Source organism: Corythoichthys intestinalis, chromosome 1 (assembly GCF_030265065.1).
Source record: "Corythoichthys intestinalis isolate RoL2023-P3 chromosome 1, ASM3026506v1, whole genome shotgun sequence".
NCBI classification, from domain to species: Eukaryota; Metazoa; Chordata; class Actinopteri; order Syngnathiformes; family Syngnathidae; genus Corythoichthys; species Corythoichthys intestinalis.
The window spans coordinates 8,923,596-8,943,575 of record NC_080395.1 but is presented as its reverse complement, the minus strand read 5'-3'; the positions used below and the strand labels follow the sequence as shown (position 1 = coordinate 8,943,575).

General features: G+C 38.0%; 1 protein-coding gene across 4 annotated transcripts in view; it reads right to left on the bottom strand.

The window, feature by feature from the left end:
- The window catches only part of LOC130916135 (zinc finger protein 260-like), a 55,063-nt gene that overhangs the window by 24,563 nt on the left and 10,520 nt on the right, over positions 1–19,980 (bottom strand). For 3 of the 4 annotated variants that reach the window (XM_057836607.1, XM_057836631.1, XM_057836612.1), the window contains exon 2: positions 13,986–14,205. In XM_057836607.1, the coding sequence (XP_057692590.1) occupies positions 13,986–14,205 (220 nt within the window). Of the gene's footprint in view, positions 1–13,985; positions 14,209–19,980 lie in introns of all 4 variants that reach the window. The other variant, XM_057836621.1, reaches the window with a different exon arrangement.

Genomic DNA, 19,980 nt, shown 5'->3' with positions numbered 1-19,980 from the left:
AATAACTTTTAAATATTTAACGCAATTAATGCATGCGCTGCACTACCCTCTCAAGCATTGTCGCGTTCAATCTATAATGGCACCGTTTTATGTATACAAAGAGTTAAAAGGCAATGTTAAATGAGTAGAGAGAATTTTGGCAGCCTTTAAAGCTTTTTTTTAATTGGCTAAAGCCTTACAATCTCCCTGTCAACAATTAGAAATATCGTGGGAAGCAATGTGGGGAAGAAAGGTAGTAGTTGATCTTTTTCTTAACACCCTATTTTATTGCCCAACGCAGAGAAGATATATCAATTGGTACCACTATGCACAGTCATGGTTGCACTTCCCATCACGCATTTGGGCAGAAGTTAAATGGCTACAGTATTACCATTTACTGAAAGCTCAACAAATACACTAGATGGCAATATTTAGTCACAATATACAAGGTCACATTTATCCTTTAATTACAAGTCTTTCTATCCGTGGAGCCCTCTCACAGAAAGAATGTTAATAATGTAAATGCCATCTTGAGTATTTATTGTCATAATAAACAAATACAGTACTTATGTACTGTATGTTGAATGTATATATTCGTCCGAGTTTTATTCATTTTTTTTCTTAATGCATTGCCAAAATGTATATGATCGGGAAAAATTATCGGGAATGATTGGAATTGAATCGGGAGCAAAAAAAAGCAATCGGATCGGGAAATATCGGGATCGGCAGATACTCAAACAAAAACGATCGGGATCAGATCGGGAGCAAAAAAACATGATCGGAACAACCCTAATTATAATTAATCAGATTGGAAAATATAACTTTTTTTTTAACCTGTCCTGTTCAGCTGCTTAGACGCAGAGAATCGAAATCCAAGTGTCCTTATGTTCTGAAGTTTTAATGTGAAACATGGGAGTTTTATATACTCCCATTGTGGTTGTTCATTTTAGAAAAGTTTCCTGAGCAAAACATGGGCCGTGCCATCTTGGAAAATTAGATCACTTGTTACATTCGCCCGTGAAAAGCCAGACAAGGCAGCCCTTATATTATATCACAAAAGTACATGAGACAATAATTATGATAATATTGTCGTACGTTGTTTTACGCTACGAGCGGCTGTCACAAAGTTATTAGGGAAAATCATTGTTTTGAACATTTATGAATCGTAATCGAATCGTCTCGTGTCGAATCGCGATGCATCTAATCGATTTTTTGGAACACCCTTAGTTCAGACCAAACACACAAACTCTGGTTCGCTCAAAAATCGTGGGTCTTTGTCCGCTTTAAGTGCACCCAGTTTCGCTTGCGAATGCAACTGGTAGAGGATGCGCTTTGGCTACTTTATGTGCAGCACCACAGCCTGGAGCTGCGATGCTCCAGGCTGTGACGCTACACGCAGGGCATCCTTGGAAGCAGAAGTACAGTGCGCACACTATTCAAAATCAACAATGGCAAGATGACAGACGATTAACCACGGCTAAATGTTGTTGTGCTGCGCTAAGAAGTTGCATTGGTAACACTTTACAATAAGGGTCCCTTAAATAACATTAGTTAATGCATTTTTAGACAATAATGTTTAAGTAACATTACAATAATTCATTTAAGCCCTTATCTAACATTTACTAATGTATTAATTAACATGAGTTAATGCATTAGTTAATGCATTTTTAGACAATATCTAATGTTTAACATTACAATAATTCGTTTATGCCCATTTATGCTCTAAAATGTATTAATATATTAATTAACATGAGTTAATGCATTAGTTAATGCATAATCAGACAGTAACTAATGGTTTGATAAAATTAAAACAATACATTACTTAACATTAATTCACGTATACATTAGTGCAGTGCTTTTCAACAGGTGTACCGTGGCACAATAGTGTGCCTTGAGAGATCGTCAGGTGTGCCGCAAGAAATTATCCAGTATCACTTTATGAAATTATATATCTATTTGATAACATTATTAGGGTGGCCCCTGACCGTATTTTGAAGGACACTCAGCCTTGTTAACAGCATGCGGACGTCGTCAGGTGGAGTTGCAGTAGGAAGGAAGGAATAGGTGAATAGTTCTCAGTCATGTGCAGGCGAGTGAGTTATTGCTCATTTCAAATTCAAAAACTGCTCGGATTCCTAGCCATCAGCCACCTTGCTGTCCACGACAATGTGTTGGAATAAAATACAGGCTATTGACGGTCGTCACATATGGATAAAATGGAAAGGGTACTTTTGTGTATATTGACACTTGATGAGTCTAATCAAATGATGTACAGTAGACATGCTGGGGTCCACATTGTCGCAGACAGCAAGGTGGCTGATGGCTATAATTCTGAGCAGTTCTTGAACGCAGGAAAAGCAATTACCTCACTTGCCCGCCGCCGACCAAGAACCTTCCCTGTGACGCATACGGACGTCGTGGTGGCAGTCATTGATAAGTTTTTTTAAAATGACAACTTCAAAATCCAAACTGAGCTCTGGACAAGTTTGTGACCCAGATGAAGGCCCGAGAAAAAAAAAACAAAAAACGAAGGCAATAAAATGAAAGCTGTTTTGATTGACTTTATTTTCACCGGGGGCGGGACAAAACCTACTCTATTGTTTCACATTCCATCAAATATCACACTGAATAAGTAAAAATATTGAAAAATTATATTATAGTTAAATATACTGTTCAGAAAGTCATTTTGGAGCGTTTTTAGTTTGTGGTGTGCCGCAAGATTTTTTCCAATGTAAAAATGTGCCGTGACTCAGAAAAGGTTGAAAAACACTGCATTGTTACACAGTTAAAAACGTATACAGGTACCAATAAGTGAACATATTCTTTCAAATTGAGAAACATTGCTTGAGTCCTTGGGTGCTGCAAACATACTATATTATGTAACGTTATCGTGCCTCATAAGTATTACATAACCAGAGTTAACTATTACTTAATACTGTTTGGACCCTTATCGTTAAGTGTAGCACATGTGTCCCTCAACTAATAAATTGCAAATGCTTAAGTGCCCCCACCTTAACCATAATTAATCATTACTGAATACTTTTTAGACCCGTATTGTAAAAAGTAGCACATATGTCCCTTAACTAAGAAATTATAAATGCTTAAGTTCCTCCCCTCAATCATATTTAACCATTACTGAATGCTTTGTGGACCCTTATTGTAAAGTGTAGCACATGTGTCCCTGAACCAAGAAATTACAAATGCTTAAGTGCCCCAACCTTAACCATAATTAACCATTACTGAATGCTTTTTGGACCCTTACTGTAAAGTGTAGCACATGATGTAACCCTTGGGGTGCAGATAAGATGAACCATGAATAGTTCCAATGAATGAAGTTGAAGCAATAACAACCAACGAATTGTATATATTTTATTGAAAACAAAACTTTCTTATAGATGACATTATAATTTCTACAGTTCCATGCAATAAAAAAACAAAAATAAACTAAGAAATCTGTGGTTGTTGGTGGGAACTTATAAGTAAAAACAGTTGAACATGTCTAAAGTTGAGTACAGGAAAAACTAAACTCTTTTTCTTATCCGCAGGAGTTTTCTGTCATTCTTCATAGTGTTAATTTTTGCCGAAATTGCTGGGTTGGCTATTATCACTTCCTTGCATTTTTGCGCAAATTCTGCCACTGTGCCCTTCTTGTCCACCCGCTTAAATTCGTCAGGAGCGGCGATTGCAAGCTCAGCAATTTCTGCTGTCTTGACAATAGTAAGTCGGTCCACACCATACTTGAGATACGATTTGGCCAAACTCTTCCCTGTCTGGAAAATGGCAAGGATTTCCTTGTATCGCTTCACGACGTCACCTGGTTCTCCGGCTAATATCAAGACACAAGAACAAGATAAATACAACAGATAAATACAAAAGCGAGAACACAAACAGCCAAAATGCTTTACATACCACGTTGGAGAGAGCAATGCTTCCTTTGCTTTGCCTTTTTCTCCTTTTTATGCTTCTTCAGCATTTCACTCTTCCTCCTCTTCTTTTTCCACTTTTTTCTTTTTCTCTCTGGGGATGAATCCGAACTCTCTGATGAATCAAAGCTGGAGTCGTCCTCACAGTCCTGCATCGCAGGTCTCTCTATCAGGTCTTCATCTCTTTCTTGTCTGGACTGTTGAACCTCTTTGAGACTTGACAAAGCTATGGATGTCAGAATTGATAGTTGGTTACATAGACTGATTGCTTATTGTGTTCAAACACCTGCAACAACAAACAGCCAAGTCGTAACTTGTGCACCTAGTGTCCACACATCATTTTTTAATAAGCCAGCATCTTTTAACCCTTAGATGCACAAGTTAATGGATCCTACACTCTTCCATAAGTGGGTCAGAAATGACCCATATTAGAACCAATGTGTTTTTATGCCATTTTGGTGAAGAATAATCACTTGTATATTAATTGGTATTATATTTAGGTTCACACAAGAATGATTTCATGCTTGAAATATTATATAAAAATTAACATTTTTTTGAATAAAAATAATAATATTAAAAAAAAAAAAAAAAAAAAAAACAGAACAGCAATAGATTTTGTCCTTCCTTTTATTTTATTATCAATGATGAAGAGCTCCCATGCATCTTTTCCCATGCGAAGCCCTTGTGGAGACACTGACCGATTTCTGAGGATATTGTGGCTCTTTTGAAAGTTGGCTAAATTGGGGGTCTCAGAGCGGAACTTCAAGTCGCCTGAGTGTTTTCCGCCATATATATATATATATATATATATATATATATATATATATATATATATATTTATATATATATATATATATATACAGTAATGTTAGCTATCTTAGGCTAGGTTCATACCACAGGTCTTAATGCACGAATCCGATTTTTTCGTGTTTTTCCGACTCGACTGAACGGGAAAAGTCGCATAAAAGTGGACCATTTCAAATCCGATCCTCTTTCGTATGTGGTTAAAATCCCATCCGGGCCACATTTTTGCAGAATGTGGCTGCGGTCTGAACTGTCAAGTCCCCCAAATTGGAATTCATACTGCAATTAACGTCAGTAAAGAGCGAGAGAGACAGGGCGCTACGATAGCAGTGCGGCTGTGCATTAGCGCCTTGCTTGAACGCTGATTTTGGGGAAGTAGCGGGCTTGACAACAGTCATAAAAAACAAAATGTGTCAATGATAAGTCTGAGAATGCTCGGTTTTCTCTCTGCTCCATTGCTCCTGCGCATGTGGGCTAGTTTGCTCAGCGCATCTCGGACTCCGAATTAGAGCGCATGTGTGATACTTGAACAGGCTCAGTGGACAAAGGCAGTCTGAGCGGGCACGCCAAAAAACCCCCCAAATATGACCCAAAAAATCGGAATTGTGCATTAGGACCTGTGGTATGAACCTAGCCTTAGTTAGCTAGCTAGTTATGAAGTAGGTAAATTTTTTGATAATTATAAAAATAGTCATGAAAAACAAACAGAAAATACTATATGGACATAATACTTACAGTACACATATCAGCTCTTGCTGTGTAAAATAATATTCTTAAGGGATGTCACTTTTTACATACCTAGTCTGTGTGGTCCACGGTAAATTTATTCCTGACAGAATAATAAGATGAAAGATGAAAGATAATGAGAATGAAAGATTCCCATTGGATTCCATAGAAAATGCATGTGGGTCATTTTTGACCCACTTGTGGAAGCTTAGGGTAGTAATACAAAAATGACAATTTCTTCAAATGTATAAAAAGTTCATCAAAAATTTGAATGGCATATCAAAAACGTTTTTTGAGGAATACCTGGAATATGAATTGATAACAATTTTTCAATCCGAAGATATTTCAAGAAAACAACCTCACCGGGTCATTTTTGACCCACTTATGCATCTAAGGGTTAAAGAAATAGTGCAACATTTTTGTTGTGTTCTGTTCATCCTATAGACAACTGGTAGCTTGCACATTCAAGAAAACAAAAGAAAATTTCAAATACAAAGTGTTATTCAGATGAATGCACATCCAGAATTATATTCCCGGCAGTGATTCCACACTGGCAGAAAACAGTAATATGTATTTGATTCATGTATAGGGCTGTCAAACGGTTAATATTTCTAATCGCGTTAATCACAGCTTAAAAATTAATTAATCGTAATTAATCGCAATTCAAACCATCTCTAAAATATGCCATATTTTTGTGTAAATTATTGTTGGAACGGAAAGATAAGACGGATATATACATTAAACATACTGTACATTAGGGGTGTGCCATCTTAGGCACTCCACAGTTCGATTCGATTACGATTCAGGGTGATTCGATTCGATTATTAAACAATGATCGCAGTATTGACGATCGCTGTTATCGCGATTATTGATGCATCGTACATTACTAGTTAATACAGTAGCCAAACAAATGTATGTCCATTACTTATCTAAAATATCTTAATGATTCAACAGGAATGATGGAAACATGCCAGTACAACAAAAAGCTTTTTTACAAGAAAGTGCAAAAACATTAACCATTTTAAAGGGAGTACTTATTTCTCTCAACAATACAATAAAATTTACACAGGTGGAATGAAGTCCACATTTTCTGGAAACAAAGTGTCTTTAGAGATAAGATTTCTTTTAACCAATATACTTGGTTTTCACAGATTTCTATACTATTTCGCATGTTTGTAGTGTTACTGCTGTACTTAATCATGGTTTTACACATTCTGCATATGAAATACACGTTAGCGAATTAGCTTAGTGCTCGGCACTAACTATTAACATCTCAAAAACAACAACAATAAAGGCTAAACAGTACAAGAGGGTTCGTGTACTCACCTCTTATTGATGCACACGGGTCTTAGCAACACACTCAGGACATTTTTCACTTGAAATGCCTTAAAACTACTTCTGGACATCTGAAAGGCAAGGAGCAACGAACTATCTCTCGTCGCCTCTTGCTCTAAAAAATAACTTGCGCACAAAAGCGCGACCTCAGTTCCTGCCTGTCTCATACACCAATTTATTTTCCAGTCTTTTAAAAAGGAGTAAATCTCTCTCTCAGTAACCACATAACGTGCATGCGCCCGTTAACGGTGCCCGAGCGGCGTGTCTTAAATTTCGTTCTGCTACGAGCGTCTGACATCAAGTTATGAGGGAAAATCATCGTTTTTGAACCTTTATGAATCGTAATCGAATCGTCACGTGTCGAATCGCGATGCATGTAATAATCGATTTTTTGGAACTCCTCTACTGTACATAAGTACTCTATTTGTTTATTATAACAATAAATCCACAGGATGGCATTAACATTATTAACATTCCTTCTGTGGAAGGGATCCACCGACAGAAAGACTTGTAATTCTTAAAAGATACAAGTACAAGTTATAGCAATTTTATATTAAAACCCCTCTCTATGTTTTCGTTTTAATAAAATTTGTAAGATTTTCAATCAAAAAAATCAACTAATAGTTCGCCATTGTGGAAGGTAGTGATGAGTGAGTTTTAAAATAATTAAAGATCTAGTTTTTCTAGTGCGTTTTGCTCCTCGATTGACGCTGTAGTTTCCGGGTTCATTGTACCTTATGTTCATTTGAGTGTTGACTTCACAAAGTACGGGACCTCTGATAGTTTGTATATTGTGACTAAACATTGCCATCTAGAATATTTGTTGAGCTAAACGAAATGTTTGAATAGAGTTTGACCAAAGTCTGAGTATTATTTTGCTTAGCTATTTTAATTGGGAATGCCAGTTCTCTTTGCATTGAGCGCTTTTCTTTTTGTGAACATTAGTTTTTTTGAGAGATAGGCATATTTTTGTTGTGTTTTCACTAAATGATACTGTAGCGACTTAACTGTTCCGCCCAAATGCATGATGGGAAGTTGGGCAACCATGACTGTCTGTGGTGGCTGCAAATGGTATATCTTCTCTGCGTTTGGTTCAATACAGGGTGTTAAGAAAAAGGTTATTCCTGAGTCCAGTCCTCTCGCTTGTCTCTGCCTCTTAGCTCTCAATATACATAAAACGGCGCCATTGCAGTCTGTTTGCAGGAATGCATGAGTGGGTCTTACCGTGCATGCGTTAAATGCGTTAAATATTTTAACGTGATTAATTAAAAAATTAATTAGCGCCAATTAACGCGATAAATTTGACAGCCCTAGTTAGAACCTTAGATACCATATTGGCCCAAATATAAGACAGTGTTTTTTGCACTGAAAAAGTGGGGGTCGTCTTATATTCAGCGTATAGACATTATACCCATTCATTAACGCTAGATGGCGCCAGATATCATTGAAGCGATGTTATGTCATGACAGAACTCAGCTACTCTCAAGTTTAACCAGTTTGCATTATTTTATTGCAATGTTTTTCCTTATTCAGATTTGTTTCAATACTGCAGTTACAGTTAGACGTCACTTTGATGGTTAATTGCAATTTTGTTGTTTTTTCACAATAGTTTATTTACATTTCAAAAACCAGAAGACATTCATTTACGAATGTGATTGCACTTTAGTTTACATATTTAAATTTTCAGATATTAAGATTTGAATGAGGCAAAATAACATGCTTTCCCCCTCAAATATATTGTTATAATCATTTGTTTTAGATGTACTGCAATTATTTTCTGTATAAAAATTATTTTGGTGTTCAAAGAGTCTTTTTTCAAACTTGAGTCGTGAAAAAGAGGGGGTCGTCTTATAATCAGGGCCATTTTATATTCGGGCCAGTATGGTAATTAGCTATTTCTTTTTTTAATTTCTTGGTGAATGGGCAAGCAGTTGTGCATAAGAGCAAATGGGATTAATAGATGTTTTTAATTACTTCACGAGATCACAAAGGGTTCATACAATATACGCACTTGGTGAAAAATATTGCCAATTTGAGTGTCGTGTTCTGAAATTTAAATAAAAATGTAAGATATATAAACAAGATTTTCACTTCAACCAAATCATCGGGGTAAAAAATCACAAAATATATTATTATATATTATATAATAATGCATTGGATTTATATGCAAAGTAACTTAAAAAATGACCCTCATAGTTGAATATTTGGGATGAGTACGTTGCTATTGTCAATTTTGATGCCACTGACCTCGATTACTGCACCGTTTTATATTTAAATAATACAGAAATCACTCACCATCAGAGAGTCGACTCTTGTAAACATCACGTTCTGATATGACATTAGAAAGTTGTCCTTGCAGCAACTCAGCACGTGCTTTCCACATGTCCCTCTCCTTTCTCATGGTGTCCATGGTGGTCTCTGCAGTTATTCAAAATAGAACAATGCAGTTAACAGGTTATCTACATTTGAGTGGTTAAAAATGATGGTATGAGCACACCAGCTTCATTCCCCAATGTTCACGTTAGCAGCAACCTTGCAAGGGCCACTGGTGAAGCTGTGGCAACAGTTTACAGCAGGGGTCCCCAACCACTGGGCCGCCGACTGGTACCGGTCTGTGGCGCATTTGCTACCGGGCCGCACAAAAATAATAACTTATTAACGACTGCATTCTGGCCAAATTAACTTTGGCGTGTGCCCCTTAACATACCAATGTCCCTGTCTACTATAGATATAATACTACAGGATAGAATGTCGTCATACAAATCCATTGATTGGATTGCTAGAAGTACATCTTGTTTTGTATATCTATATGCGCTTGTCCTCGATAATGATGTATGACGTAGGGCGGGCGCATCACATTTGTTCGCAGAAATTATTAGCCCCCACACTTGAAGGCATGAAAAACGGACGTCTTTGGACAGATTTTTTACGGGGAAGAGGGCACCTGACGAGCCAAAAGATGAGCCTACAAACTCAAAGAAAACAAAATCCATGCTACTTCCCAATCACTAAAGACCCACGATCTGGATTCGTGACACGTATGTGAATAAAATGAGTGATTCGAGCATTTCTGTGCAACAGGAATATCAGCTTGTAGAGATCGCAAATCACGGTAACCTTAAATGTACATTTGAGACAACAACTCTAACCGAGGTTCTGGATTAAAGTCATTTCGGAATATCCTGACATCGCTAGGAGAGCACTGAAAACTGCTACAATTTCCAACATTGTATCTTTGTGAAGCGGGCTTTTCTCACTCTCCCATCTCGGGACTATCTCGTCTCAACGAAACAAGCTCAGGGCTCCCAATGATTCGGCGGGTGAGTTGTATTTTCTCTGCACTTATCACGACAGGGATAAAACCAAATAGTATTTTGTATTTGCTGTATTTTTCTGCCGCACATTGCCGGTATTCTGACAAATTTGGCATGCGCGTAACGTTAAAAATGACCACGAATGCAGCGATTCCAAAGTACACACTACAAACTTTTCTTTAAAGAAAGGAATATTATTAACTGATGCTGCACACAACTGCACGCAGCTCTCTCACTTAACGACTTTGCCGTGTCGTTAAGCATTCATTGACGCCATTTTCCTGTTGCACATGTATGTTTATGTTGTAAATAGTTTTTTAACACTGTTGGATAACATTGAGAGTCCAAGTGAATATAAAAGGGCTTTTTTCACCGCCACAAAAGATTTGGGAGCAAAATTTTATAAGGGTGCAAAATTTGACAGAATACCGGTCCGTGAAAAAAAGACCCAAATCACACCGGTCCGTGGTGCAAAAAAAGTTGGGGACCCCTGGTTTACAGCATGTCGTTACTAGAGCTAACAGTTAAAAATTGTTAGATTCATCTTACCGGGATTTCTAGATGGATTTTTGTCTGCCTCATTTTTCTTATTGACCAGCCTCGTCCTGTATGGAGCTGAGATGTCAGTTTCATGATCCATCTTCTGATCTCGTTATCGTGCAGCTGTAGCAAAGCTAGCAATCAGTAGCCGCTAAAAGTTATACCCTGTGTTCCAGAGAATTCGGAAACTTCCGATGCCCTAGTTGAAAAAAAATTCGTTGCTTCCATTGGTAAATTCAGATAAAATACAAAAAATTCTGTCCGACATCACATACTTATATATAATGGCAGTGTCTGGAACGCGTTCAAGGCAGATAATGGGAGCGTATCGAAAGGGGAAGCCAAAGTTCCCAGTTTATTTGAACGCAGCATGAGCACGCATCAGAAGTCGGGCTTTATCGTGGGGAAAATCTGTCCTTTTGATGGCAACAGCATGCGTGGGTTCAAGCTATCTACCGAATTAAGAGAGCTGATAGAAGCAAGAAAACTAGAAAGAAACACCTCAAACTCATTAAATTACTCCAAAAGAGTCCAAAGTCAAGTTCAACCGGTGCCTCCGTAAAGTTAAACTGAAGAAAAAGATTGGCACCGTGGACCTACACCACTGTATTTGAATGGTAAGTAAATCTTTATGTAAATCACAATATAATATTTTGTATCAACACTACTATCGCAATCAGAAATAGAGAAAGTTTTTAGGTGCAAATTTGGTTTGTAACACTAAGTGTATTATTATTACTATTTTCATATCATGTCCCCTTAAATGGTAAAAATAATAGATGCGTATTCCTCTTGTGTTTACTCGTTTTTGCAAAGTATGCAATCGCAGCAACAATCCCTTAATGCATTAACTCATGCTAATTAATACATTAGTAAATGTTAGGTAAGGGTTTAAATGAATTATTGTAATGTTTAGAGCTAAAACGAATACTCGAGAAACTCGAGTAACTCGAGTTTAAAAAGTCATTCGAGTAATTTTATTCACCTCGAGTAATCGTTTAATATTGACAGCTCTAAGCATCACATTTTGCCCGGACTACTTTTAATGCTGCACAAAGCGCTGATGTCACATGCGTAGAGGAAGAAGCATTAACAAAAAAAAAAAACTTACTGCAGCCGACAGCTGCTATAAACGACGCTGATGTTGCTAAAAACCAGCCCGCATGATGCTACGGTCGAAGCAGGTAGCGTCTGATGCGTCTCACAGAGATCACATGTATGTTGAACTAGATGCGAAATGACAGAGTCAGCGGCGTTAGTAAACAGCCGCCATCTTAAAACAGTAGACTTCTAAGCACTAATACATAAGATTAACGTTACTGTCACTCGCTCACGTAACGTTTGCCGTGTGGAGGGCTACGTTTCTATTAATTATGACCACTGTCGATGCGTGACTAACGTGTCTTACATACAGGCTTTATTTAATCTGTGAAAAAATAGTGTTGGAGAGTGATGAGGGTGTACAATAAAAACTTAATGATAACTGTCAATTTTAGCTTGGTAGTCATCGCTGGATAAAACACCAAGTAGCACTGGTCCCTAATGTGCTCCAATACAGCAGGTATCATACATTTATTTTGAACACTGCAAAAACTCAAAATCCTATCAGGACTTACAGTTTAGACTAACTTAAAACTTAACTAGAACTTGAAAATAGCTTGACACAAATAGAAATTCAATTGAAACACGTGGGAAAAAAATCTAACTTTTAAGTGATGTATGTTATCAAGCGTAATGGCATTTTTAGGGAAGAAATATATATACTGTATATATTTTATAAGATCTAAAAGTTTTTTGAGTGAAAGCAGTGAACATGTCTTTTTTTTAATCTAATTACATCTGAGATGAAATTGTTGGCTGTTTTCAACAATGTACATCGAAAATAAAGACATTGATTGACTGAAAATGGTTTAAAATTAGACGAAATTTCTTGTTTTCTCATGTATATTTATTAGGGCTGTCAAACGATTAAAATTTTTAATCGAGTTAATTACAGCTTAAAAATTAATTGTAATTAATCGCAATTCAAACCATCTATAAAATATGCCATATTTTTCTGTAAATTATTGTTGGAATGGAAAGATAAGACACAAGATGGATATATACATTCAACATGCGGTACATAAGGACTGTATTTGTTTATTATAACAAGATGGCATTAACATTATTAACATTCTGTTAAAGCGATCCATGGATAGAAAGACTTGTAGTTCTTAAAAGATAAATGTTAGTACAAGTTATAGAAATTTTATATTAAAACCCCTCCTAATGTTTTCGTTTTAATAAAATTTGTAAAATTTTGAATCAAAAAATAAACTAGTAGCCGCCATTGTTGATGTCAATAATTACTTACACAATGTTCATGGGCAGCACCTCCGCGACCCTCGTGAAGAAAAGCGGCATGGAAAATGAATGAATGAATGTTCATGGGTGCTGAAGCCTATAAAATCAGTCGCATCCAAACGCTAGCAGAGGGCGGCAAAACTCCATAAAACACAATGAACAAGTGGGCATTTCACTGTACTGTCATTTAAATCTGTCTGAGCGGGGCATGTGCGTTAATTGTGTCAAATATTTTAACGTGATTAATTTAAAAAATTAATTACCGCCCGTTAACGCGAAAATTTTGACAGCTCTGATATTTATAAGTGCTGTTTACCTAAAAATATATATGTTTTATCCGATTACTCGATTAATCGATAAAATTTTCAGTCGATTTCTCGATTACTTAAATATTCGATTGCTGCAGCCCTAGTAATGTTACTTAAATATTAGTTATTTACTAAAAATGCATTAACTAATGTTATTTAAGAGTGACAGTGGCCAAGACAGGCAGAGCCTCTCGCTGTGGCCGTTTCGTGAGTGTAAGTTTCCTGGAAGTGGTGACAATTTGACAGTCCAAAGAGACACAAAAGTGGGAGCAATAAAGCTCCTGTGTGATTTGGGGTACCACGCGGTTCTCTTTCGTGGTTTAATTTTCCCCTATGCATTTTTATATACTCCAGTTCGCTCGTCATACAATCAGGAGGGAGCGAGACCCCGCCGTTGGCTGAGCGACAACTGAATTTATTACGTGCACGCTCTCTCCCCTCCCAGGAGGGAGGTATTTCCTCTTCTAATCGTCCAATCAATGAAAGCGCCTTTTGTCGACGTGATGTTACTGGGAAAGTTCGGTTGGCTCAGTATGAATGCTGAACCTTTTTAACTAATCATTTGCAAGTATTGTTGCGATATCCCTCTCCAACTGGACGCTAGTCCTCTTGGTATAATGTGAAAGCGGCCTTAAAGTCAGAAGAGTGATATGTTACGTCGTCGCTGCCCAAGAGCGGCGTTAAGAGGCCTTGCGGTTGCGATCATCCCTCACCTTTTGTTGTAGAGTGTTCAAATGAGCTGTCGCTTGGACCTTGTTCTTCAATCTTCACACTGACAGTCATTGGAAAGTTGGGGATTTCATCTTCCTGTTTTTCTTCTTTCATGCTGGGGGTCTCCGGCTCCGCCTCCTGTTTGATAAACGGCATCTCCGACTCCAGTATAACATGGGGGGGATCGTGCTTCTCCAGGTGAAGATCTTCTTCAGTCAATGTCTGCTGGGACAGAAGATGAAAAAAATATAAGTGATTCGCCAACATACGTTAATTTCCTGCTAACCCTCCCACTTCAAATGGATTGGACATCAATGGCAGCCAAACACAGGCATTTTTTTTAAGTTGGTCGTTATCTGTTGGGCTCATCTTTACTTGGATTATGGTCAACAAACCTAGTGACACTAATCGGCTTCTGAACTCTGTAGTCGTACTGCAGGGTTACTTCTAGGATTGTTCCGATCATGTTTTTTTGCTCCCGATCCAATCCCGATCGTTTTAGTTTGAGTATCTGCCGATCCCGATATTTCCCGATCCGATTGCTTTTTTTTGCTCCCAATTCAATTCCAATCATTCCTGATCATTTTTCCCTATCATATACATTTTGGCAATGCATTAAGAAAAAAATGAATAAAACTCGGACGAATATATACATTCAACATACAGTACATAAGTACTGTATTTGTTTATTATGACAATAAATCCTCAAGATGGCATTTACATTATTAACATTCTTTCTGTGAGAGGGATCCACGGGTAGAAAGACTTGTGACTTTGTATATTGTGACTAAATATTGCCATCTAGTGTATTTGTTGAGCTTTCGGTAAATGATACTGTAGCCATGCCCAAATGCATGATGGGAAGTGGAACCATGACTGTGCGTACTGTACCAATTGATATATCTTCTCTGCGTTGGGAAATAAGATAAGGTGTTAAAAAAAAGATCAATTGCTACCTTGCTTCCCCGCATTGCTTCCCATGATATTTCTAATCGTGGGAAGAGGGATTGTAATGCTTTAGCCAATAACAAAAAGTCTCAAAGGCTGCCATAATTCTCTCTACTCATTTTACGCTGCCTTTCATCTCTCTATATAGGTAAAACAGCGTTATTACAGATTGAGCGCGACAATGCGTGAGTGGATCGTGCAGCGCATGCATTAATTACGTTAAATATTTTAACGTGATACATTTTTAAAAAAATTAATTACCGCCGTTATCGGGATAAATTTGATAACCCTACCTTAAACCTAAACTAAAGACTCTGGATGAGTGTAACGTATTATGTCTGTAACGTTAAATACAATTAGAAAACGATTTAATTAAAAAATATATATATATATTAAAAAAAGGCATGGCCGATAATTTTTTGCCAATTCCGATATTTTGAAAATGACGTGATCGGACCCGATCGATTGGGATGCCGATCAATCGGGACATCTCTAGTTACTTCACTAGAAAGTTAGTTTGTAGTAGTGATAGACTGATTATCGGTTTAACGTATATCAGTATCTGCCTTTTTTTTTTTTTTTTTTAATCCGACCGGCCGACATGAAAAAATTAATTTCGGCTAAAATGCAGCCGCGCCTCTTTCTCCTGCACATAATCCTCCCGTCCTCTCATTGGTTAAATTGTAATGCGAAATGGCATTCCACTTGTATTGCGCCTTTCAACCTTTTTAAGGCCCTCAAAGCGCTTTACACAATATCCTCATCTACCTACTGGTGACGCAGCACTAGGAGCAACGTGGGGTTTAGTATCTTTTTCTCAAAGGTACTTAGACGAGGTATTCAGGACGGAGAATAGAACCCACCACCTCTGGGTTGGGGAGGATATAAACAATTCAACATCAATAAAAATGCTTTAGGCATTTCAATGAAGTTCAGTGTTGCATTAGTCATTTTTAAGCCATTTTGTTTTACACTTTTACTGCAGATTAATATAAGTTTCAAAAATCTTTTATGGGCCCCTCTAATAACTAATAATCAGTATCGGTCCTGAAAAACCCATATTGGTCTAGCTCTACTTTGTAGTAATAGTTATTTTTATTTGAAGGTGCTATGAAATGCTACATTACGTGACTATAAAATGAGAATAAACGACATTTTTTACACGAACCCATCAAAACTGACAGAAAAGACATAATAATGAAAGTTGAAACAATTCGTCTTCCTTTTTCAGCCGCCTTGAGAACCCTCGCTAACAATTCAATGTACTAATGGCCAAGAGGAAATTTCAGCAATCTTTTCTATTTGTAAATACAAAATGCAATGCAATTTCAAAATCAGCTTGTCTTTGCTCATAAATGTTTTGGTTGTGTCCCAAGCTTTATACATTCTGGAGAGATATTTTCACTGCACTGTCCTCCTTAGGTAACGCGGATATTGCGCCAAACTATACAAAAGCGTTGTTTGGGATTGTCCCATCAAATATGTTGGTTTCATTTCACCAGGCCAGTGCAACAGCTTTTATTACTTTACTCGCTTGGCGCATGATTCTATTCAATTGGGAAAAAAAACTAGCCTCCAAATTTTAAGAGCTTGATCGAAGACGTTATGGCCAATCTAAAATTGGAACATTTAAGACACGTTGCTAATTGCTCTCTCCAGACTTATGAAAAAACATGGCAGCCATTTATAACAGGGGCGTTACCGGGGGTGGGGGGTGCCCACCCACGGACACGCTCTGCCAACCCAAAGAAAACTGGATGTAGCACTAACGGTAGTCCGGCCACCGCTTATGGCAGTGCTTCTCAATTATTTTTTGTCATGCCCCCCACATGAAGACGTAAACGTTCCACGCCCCCCCAACTCTCTGCCGCCACTGTAAATATACTTTAGTATCATTTGTATATAAAATTGTTATTACTGTAAGTACACCTCTGCATAACATTGTGCTCTTTTTAATATCAAAGAAAAAATACAGATGACCTTAAATCCATTGTGTAAAAATACACTCAAGATACATTTTTTTGACCGTTTGATACTGAAAAATCAAATTTAATAAAATCAATGAATAGTAAAACAATCAAATTGATTAGCAGCATTGACTCATGAGGACAATATGTCGAACAATTAGACCAAAAGAACAAAAATTAATAGAACAAAACGACAGTGTCATTGGACAGAGGGACAGTTTTTATTTTTGCTGCAGGCAGTATTAGCTCCTTTGCTATGGTGTGGGGTTATTTTGCACTGAGCAACTTGGTATGCCACCTTATATGATGCTGACAGTGCTCGCTGGTTTAGTGATGTAACACTGACAAAGCTGGAGGATTGTTGGCAATATTTGGCACTCGCTGGAAAAAAAATTCCTGCTGTCCGCTGTGAACATTTTTAGACAAAGTAAACAGACTGATCTTTCCTCGTCTCTCACTGTACTAAAAGTCCAAGCCAAAAGCTAAATGCTCGTACGCTTCGTCATATTTCCTAGTCTTAGCTGTTCATATCTCCAGTGCTCTTTGCTGTGTGCTCTTATTTGGTTCATAAATACTGCGCACACGCAGAAAAAAAAAAGAGCGGCACTGCCACCCACTGAGTGGATGTGCAATTACACTTTATTCTGGTAAGGCAAAAAAGTATGTTCCCCAAGGTCACATGCGCCACCCCCAGCATCGCTCTGTGCCCCCCCTAGGGGGGCCCGCCCCAATGTTTGAGAAGTACTGGCTTATGGTAGGTATCCCATTCATTTAGTAATGATGTGATGAAATGTTGGTTTTGTTCCTAGGGGGCGCTACACACATCTACGCATATTTTTATTTATTTATTTATTTTTACATTTTATTCAAGTTTTCACCAGTGTTCACCTGGCTGTTGAGCTTGGTGAGTTTTGAAGCATTCTGAAGGGGTCAAAGTAGGGCTCAAAGTGTCAGCGGGACAAAAAAACTGACTGATAGGGGGCGCTACATAGTGTATTTGGAATTTGTCTTTACATGACATCAAAGATTGCACCTTTCTTGACCTGCCTGTCGATTTTGGTGCATTTTGAAGCATTCTAAGGGGGTCAAATTTAGCTCAAAGGGGCTACGGAACAAAGAATATAATAATAATAATAATAACAAAACATGTTTTAAGGTGCAGTAGCCCTATGCCGGATTTCGACCTACTTGAGCATTGTAGCCCCCCAGGTAAGATTAATGCCCACCCACACCTGGCATCCTGGTACCACCACTGATTTATAATGCTTTTCAGACTGAATTTAAAACATAGCTCTAATGACTATCCAAGCTGTTAAAGCCTTGCTTCACCTTTATTTATTCTACAAGCCTCCTTCCCCTTTAGCTTCAATTCCAATTTAATCAGATTCCCATACACTGTTTTGAAAACAATACTGAATTTATATAACCCCCATGAAATTCGCTCCGGTGCTGTCCAGTTTTGCCGACCTACCTACCTACCCATAGAGCCTGTGTTCCCCCTGAGTCTTTGGAGTGGAAACTCCAAACCAAGTAGCCGTATTTTGTATCCCAGACTGTGTATTTGTGTATGGTTTGTCTAATGTTTTTTTGTCATTGTGTGCACTGACTGCTGCTTCCATGTCAATTTTTGGATAGCATTAATATTCTGTTTTTGTTTGTTCATACACATGCTGTTATATGTTACTTTGTTACGATAAAACCATTAAAAAGATTCGACTAATGGCCAAGATGGCAAGCCTCCCCTTTAAAAATATAAAAAATACCTATCGGAACGAACTACCACCCGTTTCTTGGCTGACGAGCTAAGCTAAGCTTAGGCTAAACTAAATGAGTCTGGGAGGTGTAAACATAAAGCCAAACGACTTCCACTTAGCTTTCAATCGGGATGTTTTAGTCCACTGAATGCTTACTTCGGTAAGTATCCGATGAAAAATGCTTTGAAGGAGCGCATTTGGTTTGAAGGATACCCGAAAAGAACTGCAAGTCTGCGCAGGTACACGGACGTTGCGTCAAGTGAACCGGAAGCATAAAAACGTCCAGGCGCGGGAATTTCAGTGTAAAGGTTGAAGCGGCAACCATCACGATGTAACTGGCGACCAAATATTCATTCGATATCTGAAACCAAGTCGTGACTCTCGATAACTCAATTTTGAAAACACATAAACATTGGAGAAAAGCCTTATGTCTGCGCATATAGTAAAAGATGTTGTCAAAAACAACAGTTAACATCACACACGCGTACGCACACTGGAGGAAAGCCTTTTCTCTCCACATTTTATGCATAGGCGGAGTTTGACTTTTGGGCCGGGGGGCTGCACAACATGTTGATGACCCCAAAACGCAGTGTCAAAAATAAAATTAACTTACAAGAATATTTATAATAATAAGTTGAAAGTGAAAGTTTTTTTTGTTTCCCATCATTCTTGAGGGGAATTCTAAATCAGGCTGCTTTGGACAGCTATACTTTTCGCCAAGATGGTCATCCTTGGGTTGCCACCTTTCAGAAATAGAAATAAGGGACGCCCCCTTCGCGCCCAACACGTACGGGCGATAAAAAGCGGCATCCTCAAAACTCCGAAAATTAATAGAAATGTATCTATCTTTAGATGAGGAAACTAAATTGTGCACTATGTGGGCATGGCAGTTTCTTTGCTGCACATTGTTTTGTTTTTTTCTGCAGGTTAGTGAAAACGAAGTTGTGAATATCGTAATTAACATTTGTGTTGTCGGCACTGAATCCGGTCACATGATCCATTGAAGAGGCAATTTCTTAAGGCAATGTTCCAGGAGAGCTACAATTCCAGCAGCTGACTCGTCTGCATTCTCTATGAAGTCCAGCATTTTGTTGGCGAGCCCAGACTCTGGACTGAAGTACTGGACAGCAAGGGGAAACATCTTCCTGCTTAATTTATTTGAGGCATCGGTCTGTAGGGAGAATGGGATGGGTGACATTAAGATCTTGAGCACATCACCCACTGCCTTTGGACCCAGGACTTGTTTCAACAGTGCCTCTTGCTTCGTTCTCCCCAAAGTCATTTTCTTCACCATTTTGGAATCACATAAAGATCTTCTAATTGAGCCT